At 39.1% G+C, this 21,842-nt stretch overlaps 3 protein-coding genes across 4 annotated transcripts in view; 2 read left to right on the forward strand and 1 right to left on the reverse strand.

Annotated features, from left to right (window-relative positions):
• The first annotated feature begins 81 nt into the window (after positions 1–81).
• On the forward strand, positions 82–4,078 carry LOC123318619 (myelin expression factor 2-like). Its single transcript, XM_044905286.1, has 5 exons — positions 82–227; positions 283–871; positions 2,581–3,396; positions 3,474–3,609; positions 3,874–4,078. Coding segments are annotated over exons 1-5 (1,602 nt in total). The 5' UTR covers positions 82–225; the 3' UTR covers positions 3,933–4,078.
• A 484-nt stretch (positions 4,079–4,562) lies between these two features.
• Positions 4,563–14,975, forward strand: LOC123319013 (myelin expression factor 2-like). The gene is made up of 5 exons (XM_044905814.1): positions 4,563–4,721; positions 4,776–5,373; positions 13,555–14,406; positions 14,462–14,597; positions 14,693–14,975. Coding segments are annotated over exons 1-5 (1,647 nt in total). The 5' UTR covers positions 4,563–4,719; the 3' UTR covers positions 14,752–14,975.
• Positions 14,976–15,295: 320 nt separating this feature from the next.
• The window catches only part of LOC123318477 (protein fem-1 homolog CG6966), a 34,461-nt gene continuing 27,914 nt past the window's right edge, over positions 15,296–21,842 (reverse strand). For both annotated transcript variants that reach the window (XM_044905105.1, XM_044905107.1), the window contains exons 4-6: positions 20,319–20,505; positions 19,510–20,261; positions 15,296–17,130 (exon numbers count right to left, since the gene is read on the reverse strand). In XM_044905105.1, the coding sequence (XP_044761040.1) occupies positions 16,829–17,130; positions 19,510–20,261; positions 20,319–20,505 (1,241 nt within the window). In that variant the 3' untranslated portion in view covers positions 15,296–16,828. The remainder of the gene's footprint in view (positions 17,131–19,509; positions 20,262–20,318; positions 20,506–21,842) is intronic.

A 21,842-nucleotide genomic window follows, 5' to 3' on the forward strand; every position in this document is an offset into this window, starting at 1 on the left:
ATAATCAGTTGTTCATGTCTAATATTCATTTAATGATATATTAAAATCACCAAAAATTATGATTCTTGAGAAATAATCATTTTTTTTCAAATTATTTGAGGGCATATTCTATGATGTCGCGTCGTTCATTTTTCAACACCTTTTCGACGCCATACTGCAATTACTACACTCGTATTTGCTGCTAAGTTAAAATTATAATTTTTACCGACTTGAAAGAAATATATAATGTGAGTAATATTCACCCTATTTTGTATGGCAATGTTGTTTGTCTTTGTTTTTTAGGACTAACGATTCAACCGATGAAAAAGATCGCTCCCGCGAAAGGACCCGCCGAGGCGATCGTGATAGGGGTAACTCAAATGCAGATAATAATAGGGATCGTAGCGTAGATAGGGGCCGAGATAGAGGCGGCAAATCTACAGGACACAGGGTGTATGTATCAAATATTCCTTATGAGTTTCGTTGGCAGGATCTCAAAGACTTGTTCAGAGTAGAAGTTGGGGAGGTCCAATTTGTTGAGTTATTCGTTGACGATAAAGATAAATCGAGAGGTTGCGGAATTGTCGAATTCGCCGATAGTAGTTCTGTTAAGAAATGTCTTGAAGTGATGCAGCGATTCGAAGTTAAGGGTCGTAAGTTGGTCGTCAAAGAGGATACAGGCAATGTGAGGGATAAGCAAGGAAATATCACAAAGCGAGGAAATGTTAGTAACAGAGACGAAGGAAGGTACCACAGAGACAATTTCGATTCTCACAACTCTTCCTTCGGTGGTCGTTCAGCTCCCAATGACAACACTTACGGGCTAAGTCCAAACTTTTTAGAATCTCTGAGAATCGATCTTCCCCTTTGTAATAGGGTCTTTGTGGCCAATGTAAGTATTCCAGTTGGTTTGAAGTTTTAGTCCTTACTCGAGAATTATCTAGACCTTTCAAGAGTTTTATTTTGAGAGTGATGCTCCCTAATGTTCATCCATTCTGAATCTTATTAATTGCGACAAATGTTAAAACTGTGGTTTTCAGGAGTTTGTCGAAAGAGGCTGCATGGCTGCAGATTTTGGCTTATTTGGGCACCTAAAGTTGAAATTTTTATTGATAAATGTCCAACGATTGAGGTCATTGCTTCGTCTCTTTATCATCTATTCAAATTTTTCTTCAGAAGTGATCTACTAGACTTGATTGATCAACTTGCCTTAAGCTTATCTTAATAAAATCTGCATATCGCTGGAAATCACTGAATTTGTGGTAGATCTTCAGAGATTACGATTCTTCGCACTCGAACATTTGCAAGAGTTAATTTAATGTATTAAAATCAAACGTTTGAAGGTCTGGATAATGAAATTGTAAACTGTTGGAGATTTCTTTGTGTTTTATTCATTCTCTGTCTTAATGCGTGTGTTTCCTTGTAATTGCATTAATTGGAATATTTAACTGCTATTTTCTCAAAGTAGGGTTTGGAAATTCAGATATTATATCCCACGTCTGTTTATTTGAGACTGTCCCAGTGGTTGTGATATAAATATAAATGATTTTAGTATTATTTATACTAAGGGCAGATCCTTCAGGGTTGAAAGGTCTTTTGGGAATGAAATATGTAATTTTTTCGTTTTTCCTTGTTATAAACTGACAAAATATTAGTACTGGCATTATCTTTAGGTTGTAGAATGAGCTTCAAATTATTAGGTTATATCTTTGATGTATTGTGTAGGAAATTATACCATTATTTATTTCAACGTAAATTTCATATTTGGGAAAATTCAATCAAATTACTTTGTCGATGAAATGTGGTAAGGATTTCGAAGAAATAAGTTCAGCAATCGTATTAATATTCTTCAGAAAAATTCTCTCAATTCCGTGATACGTCAGTACGTACATATTCATTTTTTAAATTTTACAACTGACTCAAACTTCTATGTGAGAATATTTGGATAAGGGCTCTGGGGGGTATTGTATCAGCCTTTCCTAGTCCTTTAAAGGCTTTTTTGTGAAAATCTGATTTTCGAAAAAGGGTTATGGTGAACATTTCCATAGAAAACTCACCTTGTAGATAAACATATCCATCTGTAAGTTGTAGTACCAAATTTGTCGTTATCGGCTGGAAGGATATTTTTGAAAAGTTTTGGTAGTTTCTCTTTTACATTGACTTGGAATAAAAATTATTGTACAGTGTGTTTCACGTAAGCAGATCACAGTCATTTTGTGCAAATGCGCACCCTACTCGGAAAACCTTCGAAAAATACTGTCATATTGCTTTAATTTTGCTCAAGGAGACCAGCTTACGAGAAACACTCTCTACTTGTGTTCATTTCGGTGAAGTTTGTTATTTGTAGGGAAAACACAAGGAAAATTTTCACAGTTTCAAAGAGTATCTGTAATTTGGGTGCTTATCCATGTAGATATCAATATCTGATTATTTGAAAAAAAGAGATTGATGTCCTTGAAGATTTTCTCTTGAAGTCTTGAAGTTCTCGAGGTGCTCTCAGTTAGCAATGAATTTGAGACATCCTGTTGTTAGATGGGGACATTTGAAGTTCGGATAAGCACCTCCAAATCAGAGTGCGCCATTAAAACTGCCGATTTTCAGTTGGAATACAACGTCGACAAGAAGAAGCTCAAAGAGGTGTTCAGACTAGCGGGGAGGATACAGAGGGTCGAACTACACACAGACAAAGATGGCAGAAGCAGGGGCTTCGCGGTCATCGAATACGACCATCCCGTGGAAGCCGTCCAGGCTATATCGATGTTCAACAATCAATTCTTGTACGAGAGACAGATGTCCGTGAGGATGGACCGCGTGAACGACGGCACCAAACTGCCGGAAGGACTCAAGGGCATCGGTATGGGCCTCGGCAGCAACGGGGAACCGCTCAAGGACGTTGCGCGTAATTTACCCTCGTCTAACGCCCAGCAGAACAACGGTATGGGCGGCGGTATCCTCGGTGCCGTACCAAACCCTGCCTTACAAGTAGCCAGCGCCTTGACCGGGTTGAACAACATCAATCCAGCCGCGTTGTCAAGCCTGACAGGAAACGCGGGGATGCTACAGGCCGCTAATTTGGCGGGCGGTTTGACCGGTAACCTCCTGGGCGGTGGGGATCTGTCCTTGGCCAATAGCCTGGTGTCAAACTCCTTGGCGCCCGGTCAGCTGTCCGCCTTTGGTAACATGAACAATTCGTCCGGCTCTAACTTGGGATCGTTCGGTCGTTCGGACTCTGGTTACGGGGCTGGAAATAGGGGTTATTCATCGCAGTACGACTCCGGAAATAAGGGCTCTTTCGGTGGATACGACGAGAGGGAGCAGACATCCTACGGTGGCCTATCTGGAGCTGGGAATATGAGGGGAGCTGCCAACGTCCCCAAAAACAGCAGTGGGTTCTCGAGGAAGATTATAATATCGAATGTAAGTAGTACAGACGTCAATGAAGCGGTTTATTAACCTAAACAACACGTGAAAGCCTTAATTCTCAATTTTTTCAGTTACCAACCAATGCTAGTTACAAGGTGCTCCACGACAAGTTCTCAGAATTCGGAGACGTTCAACATTTCGAAGAAAAAGGCACCGGAACCATGCTCGTGATGTATGCCAACGAATGGCAAGCCGAACGTGCTATAAGTATCCTTTTTAAGCAGCCTTCGTTTATTCCTTTACAGATCGACTGAATCGAACGCGCAATCTCTTTCAGCGTTTATTCCACAAAAGAATTAGTCAAGTTGGAATTTTGAAGTTGACATTTCAACTGTCAACTGTCAAAATTTGACAGTTGACATTTCAACTGTCAAAATTTGACAGCCTCCTTGATGTCGAATTTTTTGTCCGCTCTTTGAGTGAACTGATTGTAAAATTGGATCATCGCATTTTCCTTGACAGCTTTTTTAGAAAATTTGGACCGAGCGAGAATTGACGGGAGGACTATCGATGCACGATTCTACATGTAATTTGGATGAGTTAACTTTAATTGGAAATTAAATGTATTTTATTATTTTTTTTTATGTATATTGTATTCAGTTATTGATTCCGACTGCATTTTTTTGAATGCGAGTATTTTCATGTGAATTTCATGAATAAATTTGACCTAGAAGTATTGGTTGTTTGTTTATCTTCTGAATGTGTCATTTGAGAAGGTTTTTTAAAACAAGCTGTGTGAAATTATTGGTTCGTAATTGATTAATGAAAAATAAATGAACTTCTCGGAATTTCCAGTGGGTTCTGAGAAGGATAATGTTTAATACCTTCTTCTATCATATAGATTGATCCTTTGCGAATGAAAACGTCCAATTTTTATTCAGCTATAGCATACAGTTCAGGTTTTATGATTTTTTTACCGGTACTCGGGCGTGCCCACCCTGGCCCTCATCTATCTACTCCTATGTTACAAGCATCGAAAACAATTGAGAAATTTCTTGCCATTAATTATTGTCGAAATTTCCGCACCTCTAATGCAATTTGATCAAATTTATTATTCCCATCCTTTTATATATTAGATGAAATAAACATCTACAATTTAAAAACGCCATATAACAATGATCCTTCAAGGCAAGGAGAAAAAGAAAATCTATGAAAGTATCTATGTTCTGGGGACGCTTTCGCAAACGGCGTCTTCTGCAATTTTGCATCTTTCATACGTCAATTTCAGGTTCAGGACTTCAGCTGGATTGCCGATTGCGCTTTTTTCCCTAGGATCATTCTTAAATTTTCAGATCGACCCCGATTCCATACTTAAAAATGTAAGTTTTACTCGATTTTCTCGTTCTGTTATGCGATCAACAATTCCGTTGCAGGAACGACTCCTCAGACGAGAAAGACCGCTCCCGTGAAAGATCCCGTCGAGGGGACCGGGGCAGGGGCAACCGCAATGTAGACAATAGTCGGGATCGTAGCGTCGATAGAGGCCGAGATAGAGGCGGCAAATCCACAGGACACAGGGTGTATGTATCTAATATTCCTTATGAGTTTCGTTGGCAAGATCTCAAAGATTTGTTCAGAGTTGAAGTTGGGGATGTCCAATTTGTCGAATTGTTCGTTGACGATAAAGATAAATCGAAGGGTTGTGGAATTGTCGAATTTGCCGATAGTAGTTGTGTTAAGAAATGTCTTGAAGTGATGCAGCGATTCGAAGTGAAGGGTCGTAAGTTGGTCGTCAAAGAGGATTCTGGCAACGTCAGGGATAAGCATGGAAACAGTATCAAGCGTGGAGCCGGTGCAAGAGACGAGGGAAGGTTCCACAGAGAAGATCGGTTTGATTCTCACAACTCTTCCTTTGGCGGTGGTGGTGGTGGTGTTAGATCTACCAATGAAAACACCTATGGGTTGAGTCCAAGCTTCTTAGAGTCCCTACGAATTGATCTTCCCCTCTGTAATAGGGTTTTTGTGGCCAATGTAAGTATGGTTTGAAGTTTAAGTCTTTATTTTTGAGTTATCTAGACCCTTCAAAAGTTTCCTTTTACGACGAGTCCCTTTCTGCTTGACTGGAATTTATTTGAAATGAAGGGTACTGGTTAAAACACTTGAAACTGGCGCTTGATCTCATTTTCTTAGGGCCTAATACGAAATATTAGAGCTATCAGAGCTATCACCAATGCAAACTTTGAAACTTTGGCAATCTGGGGTCTACCAGGGGTGTTGTTCTTTTATTGGGGCCAATTGAAATAGAACCTTCACTTTGTACTTTTCTCATTTTTCTTTGGATATTATTTTGTTAGTGAATGGTATTATAATTAAGTGAGGAAATTAAATCTAGTGAATATGATGATACGATATTCATATGGGGTTTTATATTTTAGTCTTTTGATTGTTCTCTCGGAATTGTGTTTTCGAAGAGAAATTGCATTTGTTCATTCCCACTTTCTATAATTCATTTTCTATAAAGTAAATTTGAAGGTCTACTAATTCAAGCAAGCTTATGTGGATTCAGCTGACTATAAAAAGAATGTTTAATTTCAATGATTTTTACCTCTCCTCTTTTTCTCTCTTCAAAAATTTATCCCCCAGTTTTATCTTTCCTACTCTGTTAATTTTTGGCCAATTGTAAGTTTGAAACTGAAAAATTAAGCCCAGTTTTCCAATATGTATGTCCATTTTTATTATTCTCTGCTTGGTAGCCTTTGGTTTGACGATAATGATCAGAACCAAAAGTATTTTAATTCCATTATTATATGAACATCCTTTTTATTGCTTGGGACTTGGTGGAGTTCATGGATGAGAAAAACATTTGATGTATTTTCAATAAATCAAAAGTTTTGCCTTGAAAGCTATAAAATACTGAAATATCTGAATTGTCAAATTTAACCGAAAACATTGGATGGTCTGGATAATCAAATCAATGAAATTTTGAGGTAATCTTTGTTTTTTGACCTGAAATTATTATATCTTGCGATATTCGGGAAAGTTCTGCATTTAATCAAACTAAACGGGTGTGAAGGCAGCAACGGTTTCCAGCAACGGTTTTTTCATTTTCGCTTTTACCATACAAATTGTAAAAATACCTGTTGTTCGGGATTTTTTGATACGAATAGGTTATTTAGAACATTATAAACACAGTCTATAGGGTGAAATAATTTGTGCATCGAAAACTACCCCCACCAACCCCCCGAAATTTAACTATCTTGATACACAGTGAAAAAACCCCGTTACTCGGAGTTTTTCTATGAAAATGGGTTCTTACCCACATACTGAACACGATCTATAGGGTGAAATAATTTGTGCATCAAAATGTACCCCCCTCCAACCCTCTGAAGTTAAAATATCTTGATACAGTAAAAAGTGTGGAAAAAAACCGTTGCTCGTAGTTTTTTGATGGAAAAGGGTTGCTACCAACATACTAAACACGATCTATAGGGTGAAATAATTTGTGCATCAAAAACTACCCCCCTCCAAACCTCTGAAGTTGAAATATCTTGATACAGTAAAAAGTGTAAAAAAAAACCGTTGCTCGGGGTTTTTTGATGGAAATGGGTTGCTACCAACATACTGAACACGATCTATAGGGTGAAATAATTTGTGCATCAAAAACTACCCCCCTTCTTCAACCCTCTTATGTTGAACTAACTTGATACAGTAAAAAGTGTGAAAAAAAACCGTTGCTCGTAGTTTTTTGATGGAAATGAGTTGCTACCAACATACTAAACACGATCTATAGGGTGAAATAATTTGTGCATCAAAAACTACCCCCCTTCAACCCTCTTATGATGAACTAACTTGATACAGTAAAAAGTGTGAAAAAAAAACGTTGCTCGTAGTTTTTGATGGAAATGGGTTGCTACCAACATACTAAACACGATCTATAGGGTGAAATAATTTGTGCATCAAAAACTACCCCCTTCCAACCCTCTGAAGTTGAAATATCTTGATCAGTAAAAAGTGTGAAAAAAAAACGTTGCTCGGGGTTTTTTGATGGAAATGGGTTGCTACCAACATACTTAACACGATCCATAGGGTGAAATAATTTGTGCATCAAAAACTACCCCCCTCCAACCCTCTGAAGTTGAAATATCTTGATACAGTAAAAAGTGTGGAAAAAAACCGTTGCTCGTAGTTTTTTGATGGAAATGGGTTGCTACCAACATACTAAACACGATCTATAGGGTGAAATAATTTGTGCATCAAAAACTACCCCCCTCCAAACCTCTGAAGTTGAAATATCTTGATACAGTAAAAAGTGTGAAAAAAAACCGTTGCTCGGGGTTTTTTGATGGAAATGGGTTGCTACCAACATACTTAACACGATCCATAGGGTGAAATAATTTGTGCATCAAAAACAACCCCCCTCCAACCCTCTGAAGTTGAAATATCTTGATAGTAAAAAGTGTGAAAAAAAAACGTTGCTCGGGGTTTTTTGATGGAAATGGGTTGTTACCAACATACTGAACACGATCTATAGGGTGAAATAATTTGTGCATAAAAAACTACCCCCCTTCAACCCTCTTATGTTGAACTAACTTGATACAGTGAAAAGTGTGAAAAAAAAACCGTTGCTCGTAGTTTTTTGATGGAAATGAGTTGCTACCAACATACTAAACACGATCTATAGGGTGAAATAATTTGTGCATCAAAAACCACCCCCTCCAACCCTCCGTAGTTGAAATATCTTGATCAGTAAAAAGTGTGAAAAAAAAACGTTGCTCGGGGTTTTTTGATGGAAATGGGTTGCTACCAACATACTGAACACGATCTATGGGGTGAAATAATTTGTGCATCAAAAACTACCCCCCTTCAACCCTCTTATGTTGAACTAACTTGATACAGTGAAAAGTGTGAAAAAAAACCGTTGCTCGTAGTTTTTTGATGGAAATGAGTTGCTACCAACATACTAAACACGATCTATAGGGTGAAATAATTTGTGCATCAAAAACCACCCCCTCCAACCCTCCGAAGTTGAAATATCTTGATCAGTAAAAAGTGTGAAAAAAAAACGTTGCTCGGGGTTTTTTGATGGAAATGGGTTGCTACCAACATACTGAACACGATCTATAGGGTGAAATAATTTGTGCATCAAAAACTACCCCCCTTCAACCCTCTTATGTTGAACTAACTTGATACAGTAAAAAGTGTGAAAAAAAAACCGTTGCTCGTAGTTTTTTGATGGAAATGAGTTGCTACCAACATACTGAACACGATCTTTAGGGTGAAATAATTTGTGCATCAAAAACTACCCCCCTTCAACCCTCTTATGTTGAACTAACTTGATACAGTAAAAAGTGTGAAAAAAAACCGTTGCTCGTAGTTTTTTGATGGAAAGGAGTTGCTACCAACATACTAAACACGATCTATAGGGTGAAATAATTTGTGCATCAAAAACTACCCCCCTTCAACCCTCTTATGTTGAACTAACTTGATACAGTAAAAAGTGTGAAAAAAAACCGTTGCTCGTAGTTTTTTGATGGAAATGGGTTGCTACCAACATTCTAAACACGATATAGAGGGTGAAATAATTTGTGCATCAAAAACTACCCCCCTCCAAACCTCTGAAGTTGAAATATCTTGATACAGTAAAAAGTGTGAAAAAAACCGTTGCTCGGGGTTTTTTGATGGAAATGGGTTGCTACCAACATTCTAAACACGATATAGAGGGTGAAATAATTTGTGCATCAAAAACTACCCCCTCCAACCCTCCGAAGTTGAAATATCTTGATACAGTAAAAAGTGTGTTTTTGATGCACAAATTATTTCACCCTATAGATCGTGTTTAGTATGTTGGTAGCAACCCATTTCTATCAAAAAACTACGAGCAACGGTTTTTTTTTTCACACTTTTTACTGTATCAAGTTAGTTCAACATAAGAGGGTTGAAGGGGGGAAGTTTTTGATGCACAAATTATTTCACCCTATAGATCGTGTTTAGTATGTTGGTAGCAACCCATTTCTATCAAAAAACTACGAGCAACGGTTTTTTTTTCACACTTTTTACTGTATCAAGTTAGTTCAACATAAGAGGGTTGAAGGGGGGAAGTTTTTGATGCACAAATTATTTCACCCTATAGATCGTGTTTAGTATGTTGGTAGCAACCCATTTCTATCAAAAAACTACGAGCAACGGTTTTTTTTTCACACTTTTTACTGTATCAAGTTAGTTCAACATAAGAGGGTTGAAGGGGGGAAGTTTTTGATGCACAAATTATTTCACCCTATAGATCGTGTTCAGTATGTTGGTAACAACCCATTTCCATTGAAAAACCCCGAGCAACGGTTTTTTTTTTCACACTTTTCACTGTATCAAGTTAGTTCAACATTAGAGGGTTGAAGGGGGTAGTTTTTGATGCACAAATTATTTCACCCTATATAGCGTGTTCAGTATGTTTGTAACAACCCATTTCCATCAAAAAACTACGAGCTACGGGTTTTCTTCACACTTTTTACTGTATCAAGATATTCCAACTTCAGAGGGTTGGAGGGAGGTAGTTTTTGATGCACAAATTATTTCAACCTATAGATCGTGTTTAGTATGTTGGTAGCAACCCATTTCCATCAAAAAACCCCGAGCAACGTTTTTTTTTCACACTTTTTACTGTATCAAGTTAGTTCAACATAAGAGGGTTGAAGGGGGGTAGTTTTTGATGCACAAATTATTTCACCCTATAGATCGTGTTTAGTATGTTGGTAGCAACCCATTTCCATCAAAAAACTACGAGCAACGGTTTTTTTTTCACACTTTTTACTGTATCAAGTTAGTTCAACATAAGAGGGTTGAAGGGGGGAAGTTTTTGATGCACAAATTATTTCACCCTATAGATCGTGTTCAGTATGTTGGTAACAACCCATTTCCATTGAAAAACCCCGAGCAACGGTTTTTTTTTCACACTTTTCACTGTATCAAGTTAGTTCAACATTAGAGGGTTGAAGGGGGGTAGTTTTTGATGCACAAATTATTTCACCCTATAGATCGTGTTTAGTATGTTGGTAGCAACCCATTTCCATCAAAAAACTACGAGCAACGGTTTTTTTTTCACACTTTTTACTGTATCAAGTTAGTTCAACATAAGAGGGTTGAAGGGGGGTATTTTTGATGCACAAATTATTTCACCCTATAGATCGTGTTCAGTATGTTGGTAACAACCCATTTCCATCAAAAAACCCCGAGCAACGTTTTTTTTTCACACTTTTTACTGTATCAAGTTATTTCAACTTCAGAGGGTTGGAGGGGGGTAGTTTTTGATGCACAAATTATTTCACCCTATATATCGTGTTCAGTATGTTTGTAACAACCCATTTCCATCAAAAAACTACGAGCTACGGGTTTTCTTCACACTTTTTACTGTATCAAGATATTTCAACTTCAGAGGGTTGGAGGAGGGGGGTAGTTTTTGATGCACAAATTATTTCACCCTATAGATCGTGTTTAGTATGTTGGTAGCAACCCATTTCTATCAAAAAACTACGAGCAACGGTTTTTTTTTCACACTTTTTACTGTATCAAGTTAGTTCAACATAAGAGGGTTGAAGGGGGGAAGTTTTTGATGCACAAATTATTTCACCCTATATAGCGTGTTCAGTATGTTTGTAACAACCCATTTCCATCAAAAAACTACGAGCTACGGGTTTTCTTCACACTTTTTACTGTATCAAGATATTCCAACTTCAGAGGGTTGGAGGGAGGTAGTTTTTGATGCACAAATTATTTCAACCTATAGATCGTGTTTAGTATGTTGGTAGCAACCCATTTCCATCAAAAAACCCCGAGCAACGTTTTTTTTTCACACTTTTTACTGTATCAAGTTAGTTCAACATAAGAGGGTTGAAGGGGGGTAGTTTTTGATGCACAAATTATTTCACCCTATAGATCGTGTTTAGTATGTTGGTAGCAACCCATTTCCATCAAAAAACTACGAGCAACGGTTTTTTTTTCACACTTTTTACTGTATCAAGTTAGTTCAACATAAGAGGGTTGAAGGGGGGAAGTTTTTGATGCACAAATTATTTCACCCTATAGATCGTGTTCAGTATGTTGGTAACAACCCATTTCCATTGAAAAACCCCGAGCAACGGTTTTTTTTTCACACTTTTCACTGTATCAAGTTAGTTCAACATTAGAGGGTTGAAGGGGGGTAGTTTTTGATGCACAAATTATTTCACCCTATAGATCGTGTTTAGTATGTTGGTAGCAACCCATTTCCATCAAAAAACTACGAGCAACGGTTTTTTTTTCACACTTTTTACTGTATCAAGTTAGTTCAACATAAGAGGGTTGAAGGGGGGTATTTTTGATGCACAAATTATTTCACCCTATAGATCGTGTTCAGTATGTTGGTAACAACCCATTTCCATCAAAAAACCCCGAGCAACGTTTTTTTTTCACACTTTTTACTGTATCAAGTTATTTCAACTTCAGAGGGTTGGAGGGGGGTAGTTTTTGATGCACAAATTATTTCACCCTATATATCGTGTTCAGTATGTTTGTAACAACCCATTTCCATCAAAAAACTACGAGCTACGGGTTTTCTTCACACTTTTTACTGTATCAAGATATTTCAACTTCAGAGGGTTGGAGGAGGGGGGTAGTTTTTGATGCACAAATTATTTCACCCTATAGATCGTGTTGAGTATGTTGGTAACAACCCATTTCCATCAAAACACTACGAGCAACGGTTTTTTTCCACACTTTTTACTGTATCAAGATATTTCAACTTCAGAGGGTTGGAGGGGGGTACTTTTTGATGCACAAATTATTTCACCCTATAGATCGTGTTCAGTATGTGGGTAAGAACCCATTTTCATAGAAAAACTCCGAGCAACGGGGTTTTTTCACTGTGTATCAAGATAGTTAAATTTCGGGGGGTTGGTGGGGGTAGTTTTCGATGCACAAATTATTTCACCCTATAGACTGTGTTTATAATGTTCTAAATAACCTATTCGTATCAAAAAATCCCGAACAACAGGTATTTTTACAATCTGTATGGTAAAAGCGAAAATGAAAAAACCGTTGCTGGAAACCGTTGCTGCCTTCACACCCGTTCAAACTAATTTTGATGATGTGGGCCCCATTTGGACTCTCCGAAAAGAATGGACCTCGTCAGTGCACTGTATTGTTGCTCCATCGGTTGGTAGAAAAAATGCTTCCTCAATTTTGTAACGTATTCTGGGAGTGGGAATTGACTGCATGAAAACTATAGCTTAGTAACGATGGACTGGTAGTTTTTGAGCCATGAAATATCCTTCAATAATCTGAAATCGCACGATGCGCTATCAACAACTCAAACTGTCGTTTTGAGGAGAGATTTAAATCGATCACGTTGGTATTGAAGAGATGGTAGTTGAATTTTTTTACAAATAGGGGCAAACTACTTGACTTTTCTTGGAATCAAACAAGAATCTCGAAAATGGTTGGAGAGATAGTAGAACTAAATCCACTTGAACTTTAGTCCATGTTTCAGTGGTTTTTGATCATCTTAAACTCTGGTCAATCCATAATTGAAGCAATACTATTGAACACCGTCCTACAGACAAAAATTCTATGCAATATCTTAAAAACTTCATTCCAATCTTCACCTGAGAAAAACTCATTTCAAGTACTTAAAAATGGAAAATGAATATGGAGACTTAAAATTTAAGGGGCTTCGTTACTTTCTCACAATTCGACAACATCGACCACAGATTTTAAAGGACCACTGATTGGTTAGGTTGATTAGATAAACGAACATGGCTTCTTGAAAATCGCCATTAAGTAAACAAGACATAACCTTATTTTTCGACAGTTGTCAATGCCCAGAGTCGTTCCATCTCACTCGGGAGTCAATCCTGTCTGTCCATTTTGGGGCCGTTTTGAACCACACTGCGAACAAATCTCCACACTGTTCTATAAGGCCAGGAAATCCACAAAACATTCTTTAGAACAAAGTTATAACGCCTTTAGGCAATGAATATAACAATAAGGGTCAAATGAGACCGAAAATGGTCAGCATATGCTCTTCTTCGGTGGATCGTTCTCCGTTTAGTTGTCCCGACGATGGCAAATTGGCTAGTTCGATTCGGATCGTAACACTTGTTGATATTCGTATCGGCGGGTGGGATGCATCTGAATAAAGTCTTATTATTCTTTAGAACGTTTCAGTTATATTCTAATTTTCAGCTGACGTACAACGTCGACAAGAAGAAGCTCAAAGAGGTGTTCAGACTAGCGGGGAGGATACAGAGGGTCGAATTACACACAGACAAAGATGGCAGAAGCAGAGGCTTCGCGGTCATCGAATACGACCATCCCGTGGAAGCCGTCCAGGCTATATCGATGTTCAACAATCAATTCTTGTACGAGAGACAGATGTCCGTGAGGATGGACCGCGTGAACGACGGTACCAAACTGCCGGAAGGACTCAAGGGCATCGGTATGGGCCTCGGCAGCAACGGGGAACCGCTCAAGGACGTTGCGCGTAATTTACCCTCGTCTAACGCCCAGCAGAACAACAGCATGGGCGGCGGTATCCTCGGGGCCGTACCCAACCCCGCCTTACAAGTAGCCAGCGCCTTGACCGGGTTGAACAACATCAATCCGTTGTCGAGCTTGACCGGCAACACCGGGGTGTTACAGGCCGCTAATTTGGCGGGCGGTTTGACTGGTAACCTCCTGGGAGGCGGATTGGGCGGCGGCGACTTGTCCTTGGCCAATAGTCTCGTGTCCAACTCGCTGGCGCAGACGCCCGCTCAGTTGGCGGCGCTGAGCAGCATCAACAGTTCTTCCGCTTCTAGTTTGGGACAATTTGGACGATCCGACGCTGGTTACGGTACCGGGGGCGGCGGTATCGGTAACAATAGGAGTTTCCAGAACCAGTTCGACTCTGGCAGTAAAAACGTATCTTATGGAGCCTTTGCCAACGACAGGGACTCTACCGCCTACAGTAAACTGTCTGATAACGCCAATATCAGAGGATCGGTGAATGTTCCCAAGAGCACCAGTGGGTTTTCCAGGAAAATTGTGGTTTCAAACGTGAGTCATCGATGTTTACGTCAGTCTTTGATTAATTTAATATATTTTTTTTTAGTTACCGACAACTGCCAGTTATAAAATGTTGCACGATAAATTTTCCGAATTCGGAGAAGTTCAGCATTTCGAAGAGAAGAGCGCTGGGACTATGCTGGTGATGTATGCCAACGAATGGCAAGCGGAGAGAGCTATCAGTATCCTTTGAAAAAAAAAATCACTGTTTCAATGATAATTGAATATTCTGAATTGATTCAATTTTTATTGCAGTTTTCCTTAACCTTCTTTTTAGAAAATTTGGACAGGGCGAGGATAGACGGAAGGACCATAGACGCAAGTTTCTTCATTTAAGCGTGGAGCATGACGATAATTTTGTTTAGGATTTTTATTGCTTTTGTTTTAGTTTTTAACTGACTTTATTCTCAGAGTGAAGTAGATATCGAGAATTTTCTAATGCAGAAAAACAACTGTTAGTTAGGAAATTTTGGTATGTTCCGTTTGTTGACAATGTTATTTTTAAGTTCCACATCAACTGAATATTTCATCAATTCATCTAATAAATGTGTGAAACCATGCTTTTGTTTTTTCATTTTTCGTTGTGCTCGACATGGAGAGTTTCTGGGCCATCGCTAACCCATCTGTCGCCCTATCTGAAATAAACTATAAAGGATGCTGTGAAAGGTTGACAAAAAATTCGAACATCTTAGAAAACAACTAAATTCTAAACAGGAAAATTGGAATAAAAGCATTTCTGCAATATCATAGAAGCACTCCCATATATGCATATGAAGTATAGTATACACTATACTCACTCTCTGAAACCCGACTTGCTTGGAGATCTTTTTTTTCAAACACGTGAGGGGGGTGTAATGAAGGTGTCAAAAAAACAACCAACCTATAATAACCATTTACTTCATATATCAACAAAATTCATATAGCTAAGATTCAAACTGATGCAATCTATGCAGCATTTATACATAAATCACACATCCAGATATGAAACTAACGGGAATATCCTAAAAGATGAATGTACAAAGATGCGTTTTCCATCCTCTTATCTCAGTCAATGCCGAACGAACATCAGATAAAAACTATGTGATGCGTCTACAATGAAAAATGAAAGATTAACCTAGATTTATACAACTTTAATTTCAATATATCACATTGTTCAGCCGTTACTAGATCTGAAATTAATATAATTCCATTTTTAACTTGCCGCTATCATCGAGTCTCAGGAAAAAATCGAATTTGGTTCGTGACAAATTTTATGGTAAAGCACTGAAAGTGTTGGCGTTTACGTACTTGATCAAGTTGAACCGAATTCATAGAGCAGAATGACAAAAGACTTTCATCAAGACTACAACCAACTCTCCATCGAATTTCACTCATTCACCTTCGATTAAATAAAATCTCACTGAATGCTGCAATTTACGTATAATAAATTATATTATTCTACTGTACAAATTCGGTTTCGCCGAGACTTAAACTGTACCTAAGCATTTTAATGAGACTAGATGGGTGTAGCCGTTTAAAATTCGCTAAAATTCAGTTAATTTTTAAAATTTCTATCGGTGGTGATGCATAACCTCAAACTTCCCCATTCTGTTGGCGGCAATGACTAACCGATTCAACCACGAGATGTGTACTTTTCGTTCGTATTTTTTTACGCGTGCAGTTTCTCATGAAAAATCCGTTAGTACCAGTATCAACTCCGGCAAGCTGATAGTTTGTATTTTGACGACTACGATCGATGTTTTTAGGCTAACTACACGCTTGGCGTTTCCGACACTGGAACTAAACGTTCTATCATGAAAAACAGATGTGTAAAAAAATTAAAAACGAAACGATCGCTGACTGTAAAGTTCAAAGTCCTACCGCTTATCAGCCGACTGATCTCACTCTTCGAAATAATTCGGATTAAAGCTACCATCCGAAATGAAAACAAAAGGTAAAGGGTATATCATTTGACCAGCTTTTAAACGAATTCTCCCAAAGTATGGTCGATGTTTCAATGCGCAGTTGGTTATCTTCGTTCCTAACCTATATTGACGTATTTGCCGATGAAAATTCGACGCCGCTTCATTTTGAACTGAACATAAACGATAACCGAATGGTCTATATTCATCATAGCATAGCAGAACGTCCAAATATTACCCCTATGGCAGTATCGAACATCGTGTTCACCCCATTCAACGTTTAAAACAGTTCCGACGCTTCATCTATACAGTCTATCATCTTTAATCATCAACACGGAAAATTCAAATCGAACAATATATCCCAAACACCTCAACCCTTCCGAAATCGGACGTAACACAGTCACCAAACGTCAAAAATCTATGGTCGGACTCACGTATACGAACCTCCTCTGTGGTCGAACTCCGTCGCGCTACCTCGGATATCACTTTATCACAATCTCTAGTCTGCGGTTCTAATGGCAGGCGATGAACGATTCCAAATTGACCGGAACTACGCCCTTGTACGGTATTTTGAACTGTTGTATCACGCGGGCCGCGGCGCAGGTCAGTCTCGTGTACTTCATCATGTCCACGACTTCGTTCACCTTCTGACCCTTGAGCAGGGCGGCGAACGTGTCGCCGTTGTTGTTCACTGTGTCTATGTGCGCGCCGTGTTCCAGCAGGACCTGCGGTACCTTGGGCGGGCAGGGGGAGGCCATGGCGGTCAGGTGTAGGGGCGTGTTGCCCTCGTCGTCCTTGCAGTTCGGATTGGCACCTGGAAAAGAGGAGATATTTCATGAGGAATCGTCGGGAAGCTACTCAGCCATTCTTCGCTATCGACGAGTTGAATATGTACTACCCACCCCTGTCTGTCTGTGATCGGGGCTAACCTCACTTTGGTCGGTATTGTCAAACTGACAACTGACGTAGATTCGATGACATTTGCTTTTGGTTAACGTCGAAATCTCGATTTTCTAAGGCCCGTTTGCACCAATCCCCCTTAAAATGAGTACTTAACTAAGCGTAGCTTAAAGTTAATGGATTTCCAGTTGCACGACTGCGGCTCAACAGAATCTTAAGTAAGGGCCCTCAAGTTTTTATATCTAGTGATATTTCAGTTTTTTATTTTGGTGCAACTTCATCCTAGTCCAATAAAGCCATTTCATTGGTTGGCCGATGATCGTTGTCATTTCTTTAACCTAACTTTATTGTCCTGTCAGTCGGTGTCAAGGATATTATTATAATATTATCAAAGAGAAACAACTTTTTGTTGTTGAATTAGCATTAACATTGATAATGATAATGATTGTCAGATAAAAGGTACTTGACGTTATTAGAAAAACCACAGCAGTTCTGCAGCAAGTTTATGAGTTCAACAAATTATTTTAGGTTAGAATCCCTCCCTTAAATACCTAAGTGGTCATTACAGGAGCGCTTAAATTTAAGGCTAGCTTTAACCATTTAAATGTCACTTTACAGTTGGTGCAACGTAATTTGCTAAGTTAAGGGTTTATTTTAAGGAACACTTAACACTAAGTATGTTTGGTCAAACGGGTCTAAAGCTTTTTCGTGCCCCTCAAAGTCAGCTCATTTTTCCCCCTTAACTTTGCCAGTCGGTGCTTACGGAATTACTACAGGGTGACCCAAATTCGATGCTCACTGAGAGCATCTCGAGTCTTGAGTTACAAGACGTTATATCTTGGTTTATGTCCGAAATATTCGCAAAATTCCAAAATTAATTACATTTTAGAGATATAGAGAAGACTTGGGGTTTTTCAATGGAACACCCTATATCTTACAACGCAGTTTTTCGACTCGATTCTTGAAATGAGACACCTTATATATAAAGTGTGAGTCTTTGACACGTACAAATATTTGAACAGTAGATTCTCAAGGTCAATCGATACACTTTTTCCTAAACCAATTTTTCCGATTCGACCCTGATAAAAAAAGCCATTTTAAGTTTGCATAATGAGCTGTGCCACCCCTGTAAAAACGACATTACCTTCAGAATAACCAGCCAAATCTGTGAAAGTACACAGCTATGGATCTTTTAGACAGAGCTGTGTTCAGCCAATCTACCCAATTTTTCAAATTTCACAGATAGCTTAACCTGTGACACTACACATATGTGGATCTTTTAAACAGAGTATTGTATTCAGTCAAATTATACAATATTTTCAATTTCACAGATTCTTTTTAATTTTTGAACATCAAATTATAACAGTATAGGTGGACACTAGAAAGTTGGGAAGAAAAAATGAACGGTGGAGTGCATTCTGTTCCCCCTGGGTTTTCACACCAGCAAGGAAGAGTCAAAGTACATTTCTCTAATTTCACAGATACTTTTTAATTTTTGAACATCAAATTACTCGAAAATGGCGCATTACACAAGAAATTATGAGGAATACTTTCATTTTACAAGACTCAAATATTCATTAGATAGCGTCCAAGTCAGTTGTAAGAGTTGGGTTCTTTCAATTTTTGGTATTTATATGGCACGTAATGGTCATAATGAGAAAACTGGAAGACGTGGGTGATATCTTGTGTCCGAAAAAGATTCATTAAATAAATGAAAGAATATATTCCGAAATTAATTTCATTCGATGAAACCGTTTGTGAGATAGAACTAGAAATCCCACTATTTAATGGTTTTTCAACAGCCTGTATCTTTCAAACCGAGCCGATTCGAAAAAAATGGTACAGAAAAAACTGTTTCTTTTGATCTCAAGGGTCTACTGTTAAAATATTTGTACGAGTCACAGATTCACCCTGTATATACCAACTAGCAGGCCAGGTGATCCATTTTTTAAGGCCGATTTACTTTAAAAAACCATAATGAAATGAATTCCTTGACTACCAAAGCAAAAAACACGAATCTCCCCTATCGAAGAGGTACTACCCAACCCTGTCTGTGATCGTTGCTAATTCTAACCTCACTTTTGTCAGTACTGTCAAACTGACAACTGACGTTGACATTTGCTTTCGGTGAACGTCAAAAATCTAGAATACATGAAAGTTTTTTTTCACAACCATCTAAATCAGCCTATTTAATCTTCTTTCCCCTCCCAGTCGGTGCTAACACAATCAGTATACAACGAGAGATGAGGGAAGTATGCTATTAAACAGAATAAGACCAAGAAATCCGACATACCAAACTCCAGTATGACCTTGGCCAATTTCGACGAGGGAAACTGGCACGCGGGGTACGTCCACTGCAGGGTGGCGTCCAGACAGCACGCCAGATGCAGCAACCTCCGCCCCTTCTTCGCCTTGATGTCCAGCGTGACGAAGTCGTAGATCGCCTTGCGCACCTGCTGATGGTCGGCCTTCGGCGCGTCCTCCATCAGCCTGAGCAGCAGACAGCTCAGGTGCAGACAGATCATCATGACCCGCGTCAGATAGCTGGGGTTCTTCTCGTCGCCGCCCTTGGCCTCGTCCAGCTTCCTATTCGCGAACTTCACCTCCTCGACCGCCTTGTTGAACACCCTGAGCACCTCCCGGATGTCGGCGGGCGGCACGATGCCTCTAAGGGTCTGCTTGCCCTCCTCCGCCATCATGAACGAGAACAGCTCGGTGAAGGAGAACAGGCTGCTCTGCGTCATCGGATGGACGTTCTGCCTGTTGCTCTGTTGCATGTCGAGCGCGTAGTTCCACAGGTCTATGCACCGGTCGAAGCGGCCCGAGTCTGCGTAGACGGCGCCCCTGTACCTCACGAAGTAGCTGGTGTCCGGATGGCTCAGACCCAGGATCCTCTCCCTGATGATGAGGGCGTGCATCCTCATGCTGTCCAGGTTGGCGATCAGGTTGTCCAGCTCGTCGGCGTCTTTCACCTCTTCGACGTAGTCGTAAGCTTTTCGGATCACCGGCGTCGGTTTGTTTATCCTCTTCTCTCCCGGAAGATACCTGCGGGATGAGGGAATTTCGAGAAAAATTCAATCGATAAAGATCGACGAGCCCTACCTTATGAGCATAGCCTTCTTCCATAGGTATATCGCTTTCACCATGTCCCTTTTTTTGTCCACGAAGGTTGCGCCGCAGAGCTCTAGGGCGTCTATCTGTTCTTCCCTAGAGACGTCCGGGTGATGGATCAGGAAGCTCACGATGTAGTAATGGCCCGTGACGGCAGCAGCCAAGATGGGTGTCATGCCTGAGGATCAGAAATTGAATATTCAGCTCATTAAACAAGATTGAAGATAGGTATATTTGATGCACTGCCTAAAATATAGAGGTTTAACAAGCTCTCGATGTAAACAAACAGCTCTAGTTGCAAAAATTGACTCCAGGTGGCTCATCGTAGTCTGAATAAAAGAAATCTACCTATTCGAGCATCTTCTAAAACGTAGAAATCTACGAAACGCAGAGTTTTTCGTTGAGGAAAAACTCCCAAAGCTCGAAAAACGTACTGCACAGAAAAGTTAACCTATACAGGGTGACTCTTTGACTCGTACAAATATTTCAACAGTATTAGATTCTTGAGGTCAAAAGAAACACTTTTTTCCTTCACCATTTTTTCCTAATCGGCTCGGTTTGAAAGATACAGGCTCTTAAAAAAACAGAAAATTTTTTTATTTTCAGTTCTATCTCACAAACGGTTTTATCGAATGAAATGAATTTCGAAATAAAGTTTTTCATTTATTTGATGAATCTTTTTCGAACACAAGATATCACCACGTCTTCCAGTTTGCTCCTTATGAGCATTACGTACCATAAAAATACCAAAAATTCAAATAACCCAACTTTTTAAACTAAGTTGTACGCTATCTTATTAATATTTGAACGTTTTGTAAAATAAAAGTATCCTTCATATTTTCTCGTATAATGAGCCGTTTTCGAGTAATTTGATGCTCAAAAATTGAAAAGTATCGGAAAAATTGGGTACAGAACACAACTCTGCTGGTGTGAAAACACGGGGCGAACCGAATGCACTCCACCGTTCATTTTTTCTTCCTAACTTTCTAGTGTCCACCTATACTGTTATAATTTGATGTTCAAAAATTCAAAAGTATTTGTGAAATTTGAAGAATTGGGTACTTTGGCTGAGTACAACTCGCTTTAAAAGATCCACAGACATGTAGGGTCAAAGATTTAGCTAGTTATTCTGAAGGTAATTTTGTTTTTCCAAGTGTGGCATAGCTCTTTATGAAAACTTTAAATGGCTATATTTTTTTATCAGGACCGAATGGGAAAAAATGGTATAGGAAAAAAGTGTTTCTTTTGACATCAAGAATCTACTGAAATGAGTCAAACAACCACAGGTGTGTAGTGTCATAGATTCAGCTTGTTATTCTGAAGGGAACCTTGTTTATCCAGGGGTGGCACAGCTGATTATGAAAACTTAAAATGGCTCTATCTTTCTATCAGGATCGAATGGGAGAAAAGTGTTTCTTTTGACCTCAAGAATCTACTGAATGAGTCAAAAACTCGCCCTGTAGAATCGAAAAAATGGTTTAAAATGACAGATAGAGAGAGTCCTTCCACAGAGAA

The sequence above is a fragment of the Coccinella septempunctata genome, chromosome 8, assembly GCF_907165205.1.
Source record: "Coccinella septempunctata chromosome 8, icCocSept1.1, whole genome shotgun sequence".
Taxonomy (NCBI): domain Eukaryota; kingdom Metazoa; phylum Arthropoda; class Insecta; order Coleoptera; family Coccinellidae; genus Coccinella; species Coccinella septempunctata.

Coding starts and splice junctions, on each gene's coding strand:
- LOC123318619 (XM_044905286.1), top strand. Junction 872..2,580: donor ATAGGGTCTTTGTGGCCAAT/GTAAGTATTCCA, acceptor GCCGATTTTCAG/TTGGAATACAACGTCGACAA. Junction 3,610..3,873: donor GCAAGCCGAACGTGCTATAA/GTATCCTTTTTA, acceptor CAGCTTTTTTAG/AAAATTTGGACCGAGCGAGA.
- LOC123319013 (XM_044905814.1), top strand. Junction 14,407..14,461: donor GGAAAATTGTGGTTTCAAAC/GTGAGTCATCGA, acceptor ATTTTTTTTTAG/TTACCGACAACTGCCAGTTA. Junction 14,598..14,692: donor GCAAGCGGAGAGAGCTATCA/GTATCCTTTGAA, acceptor CCTTCTTTTTAG/AAAATTTGGACAGGGCGAGG.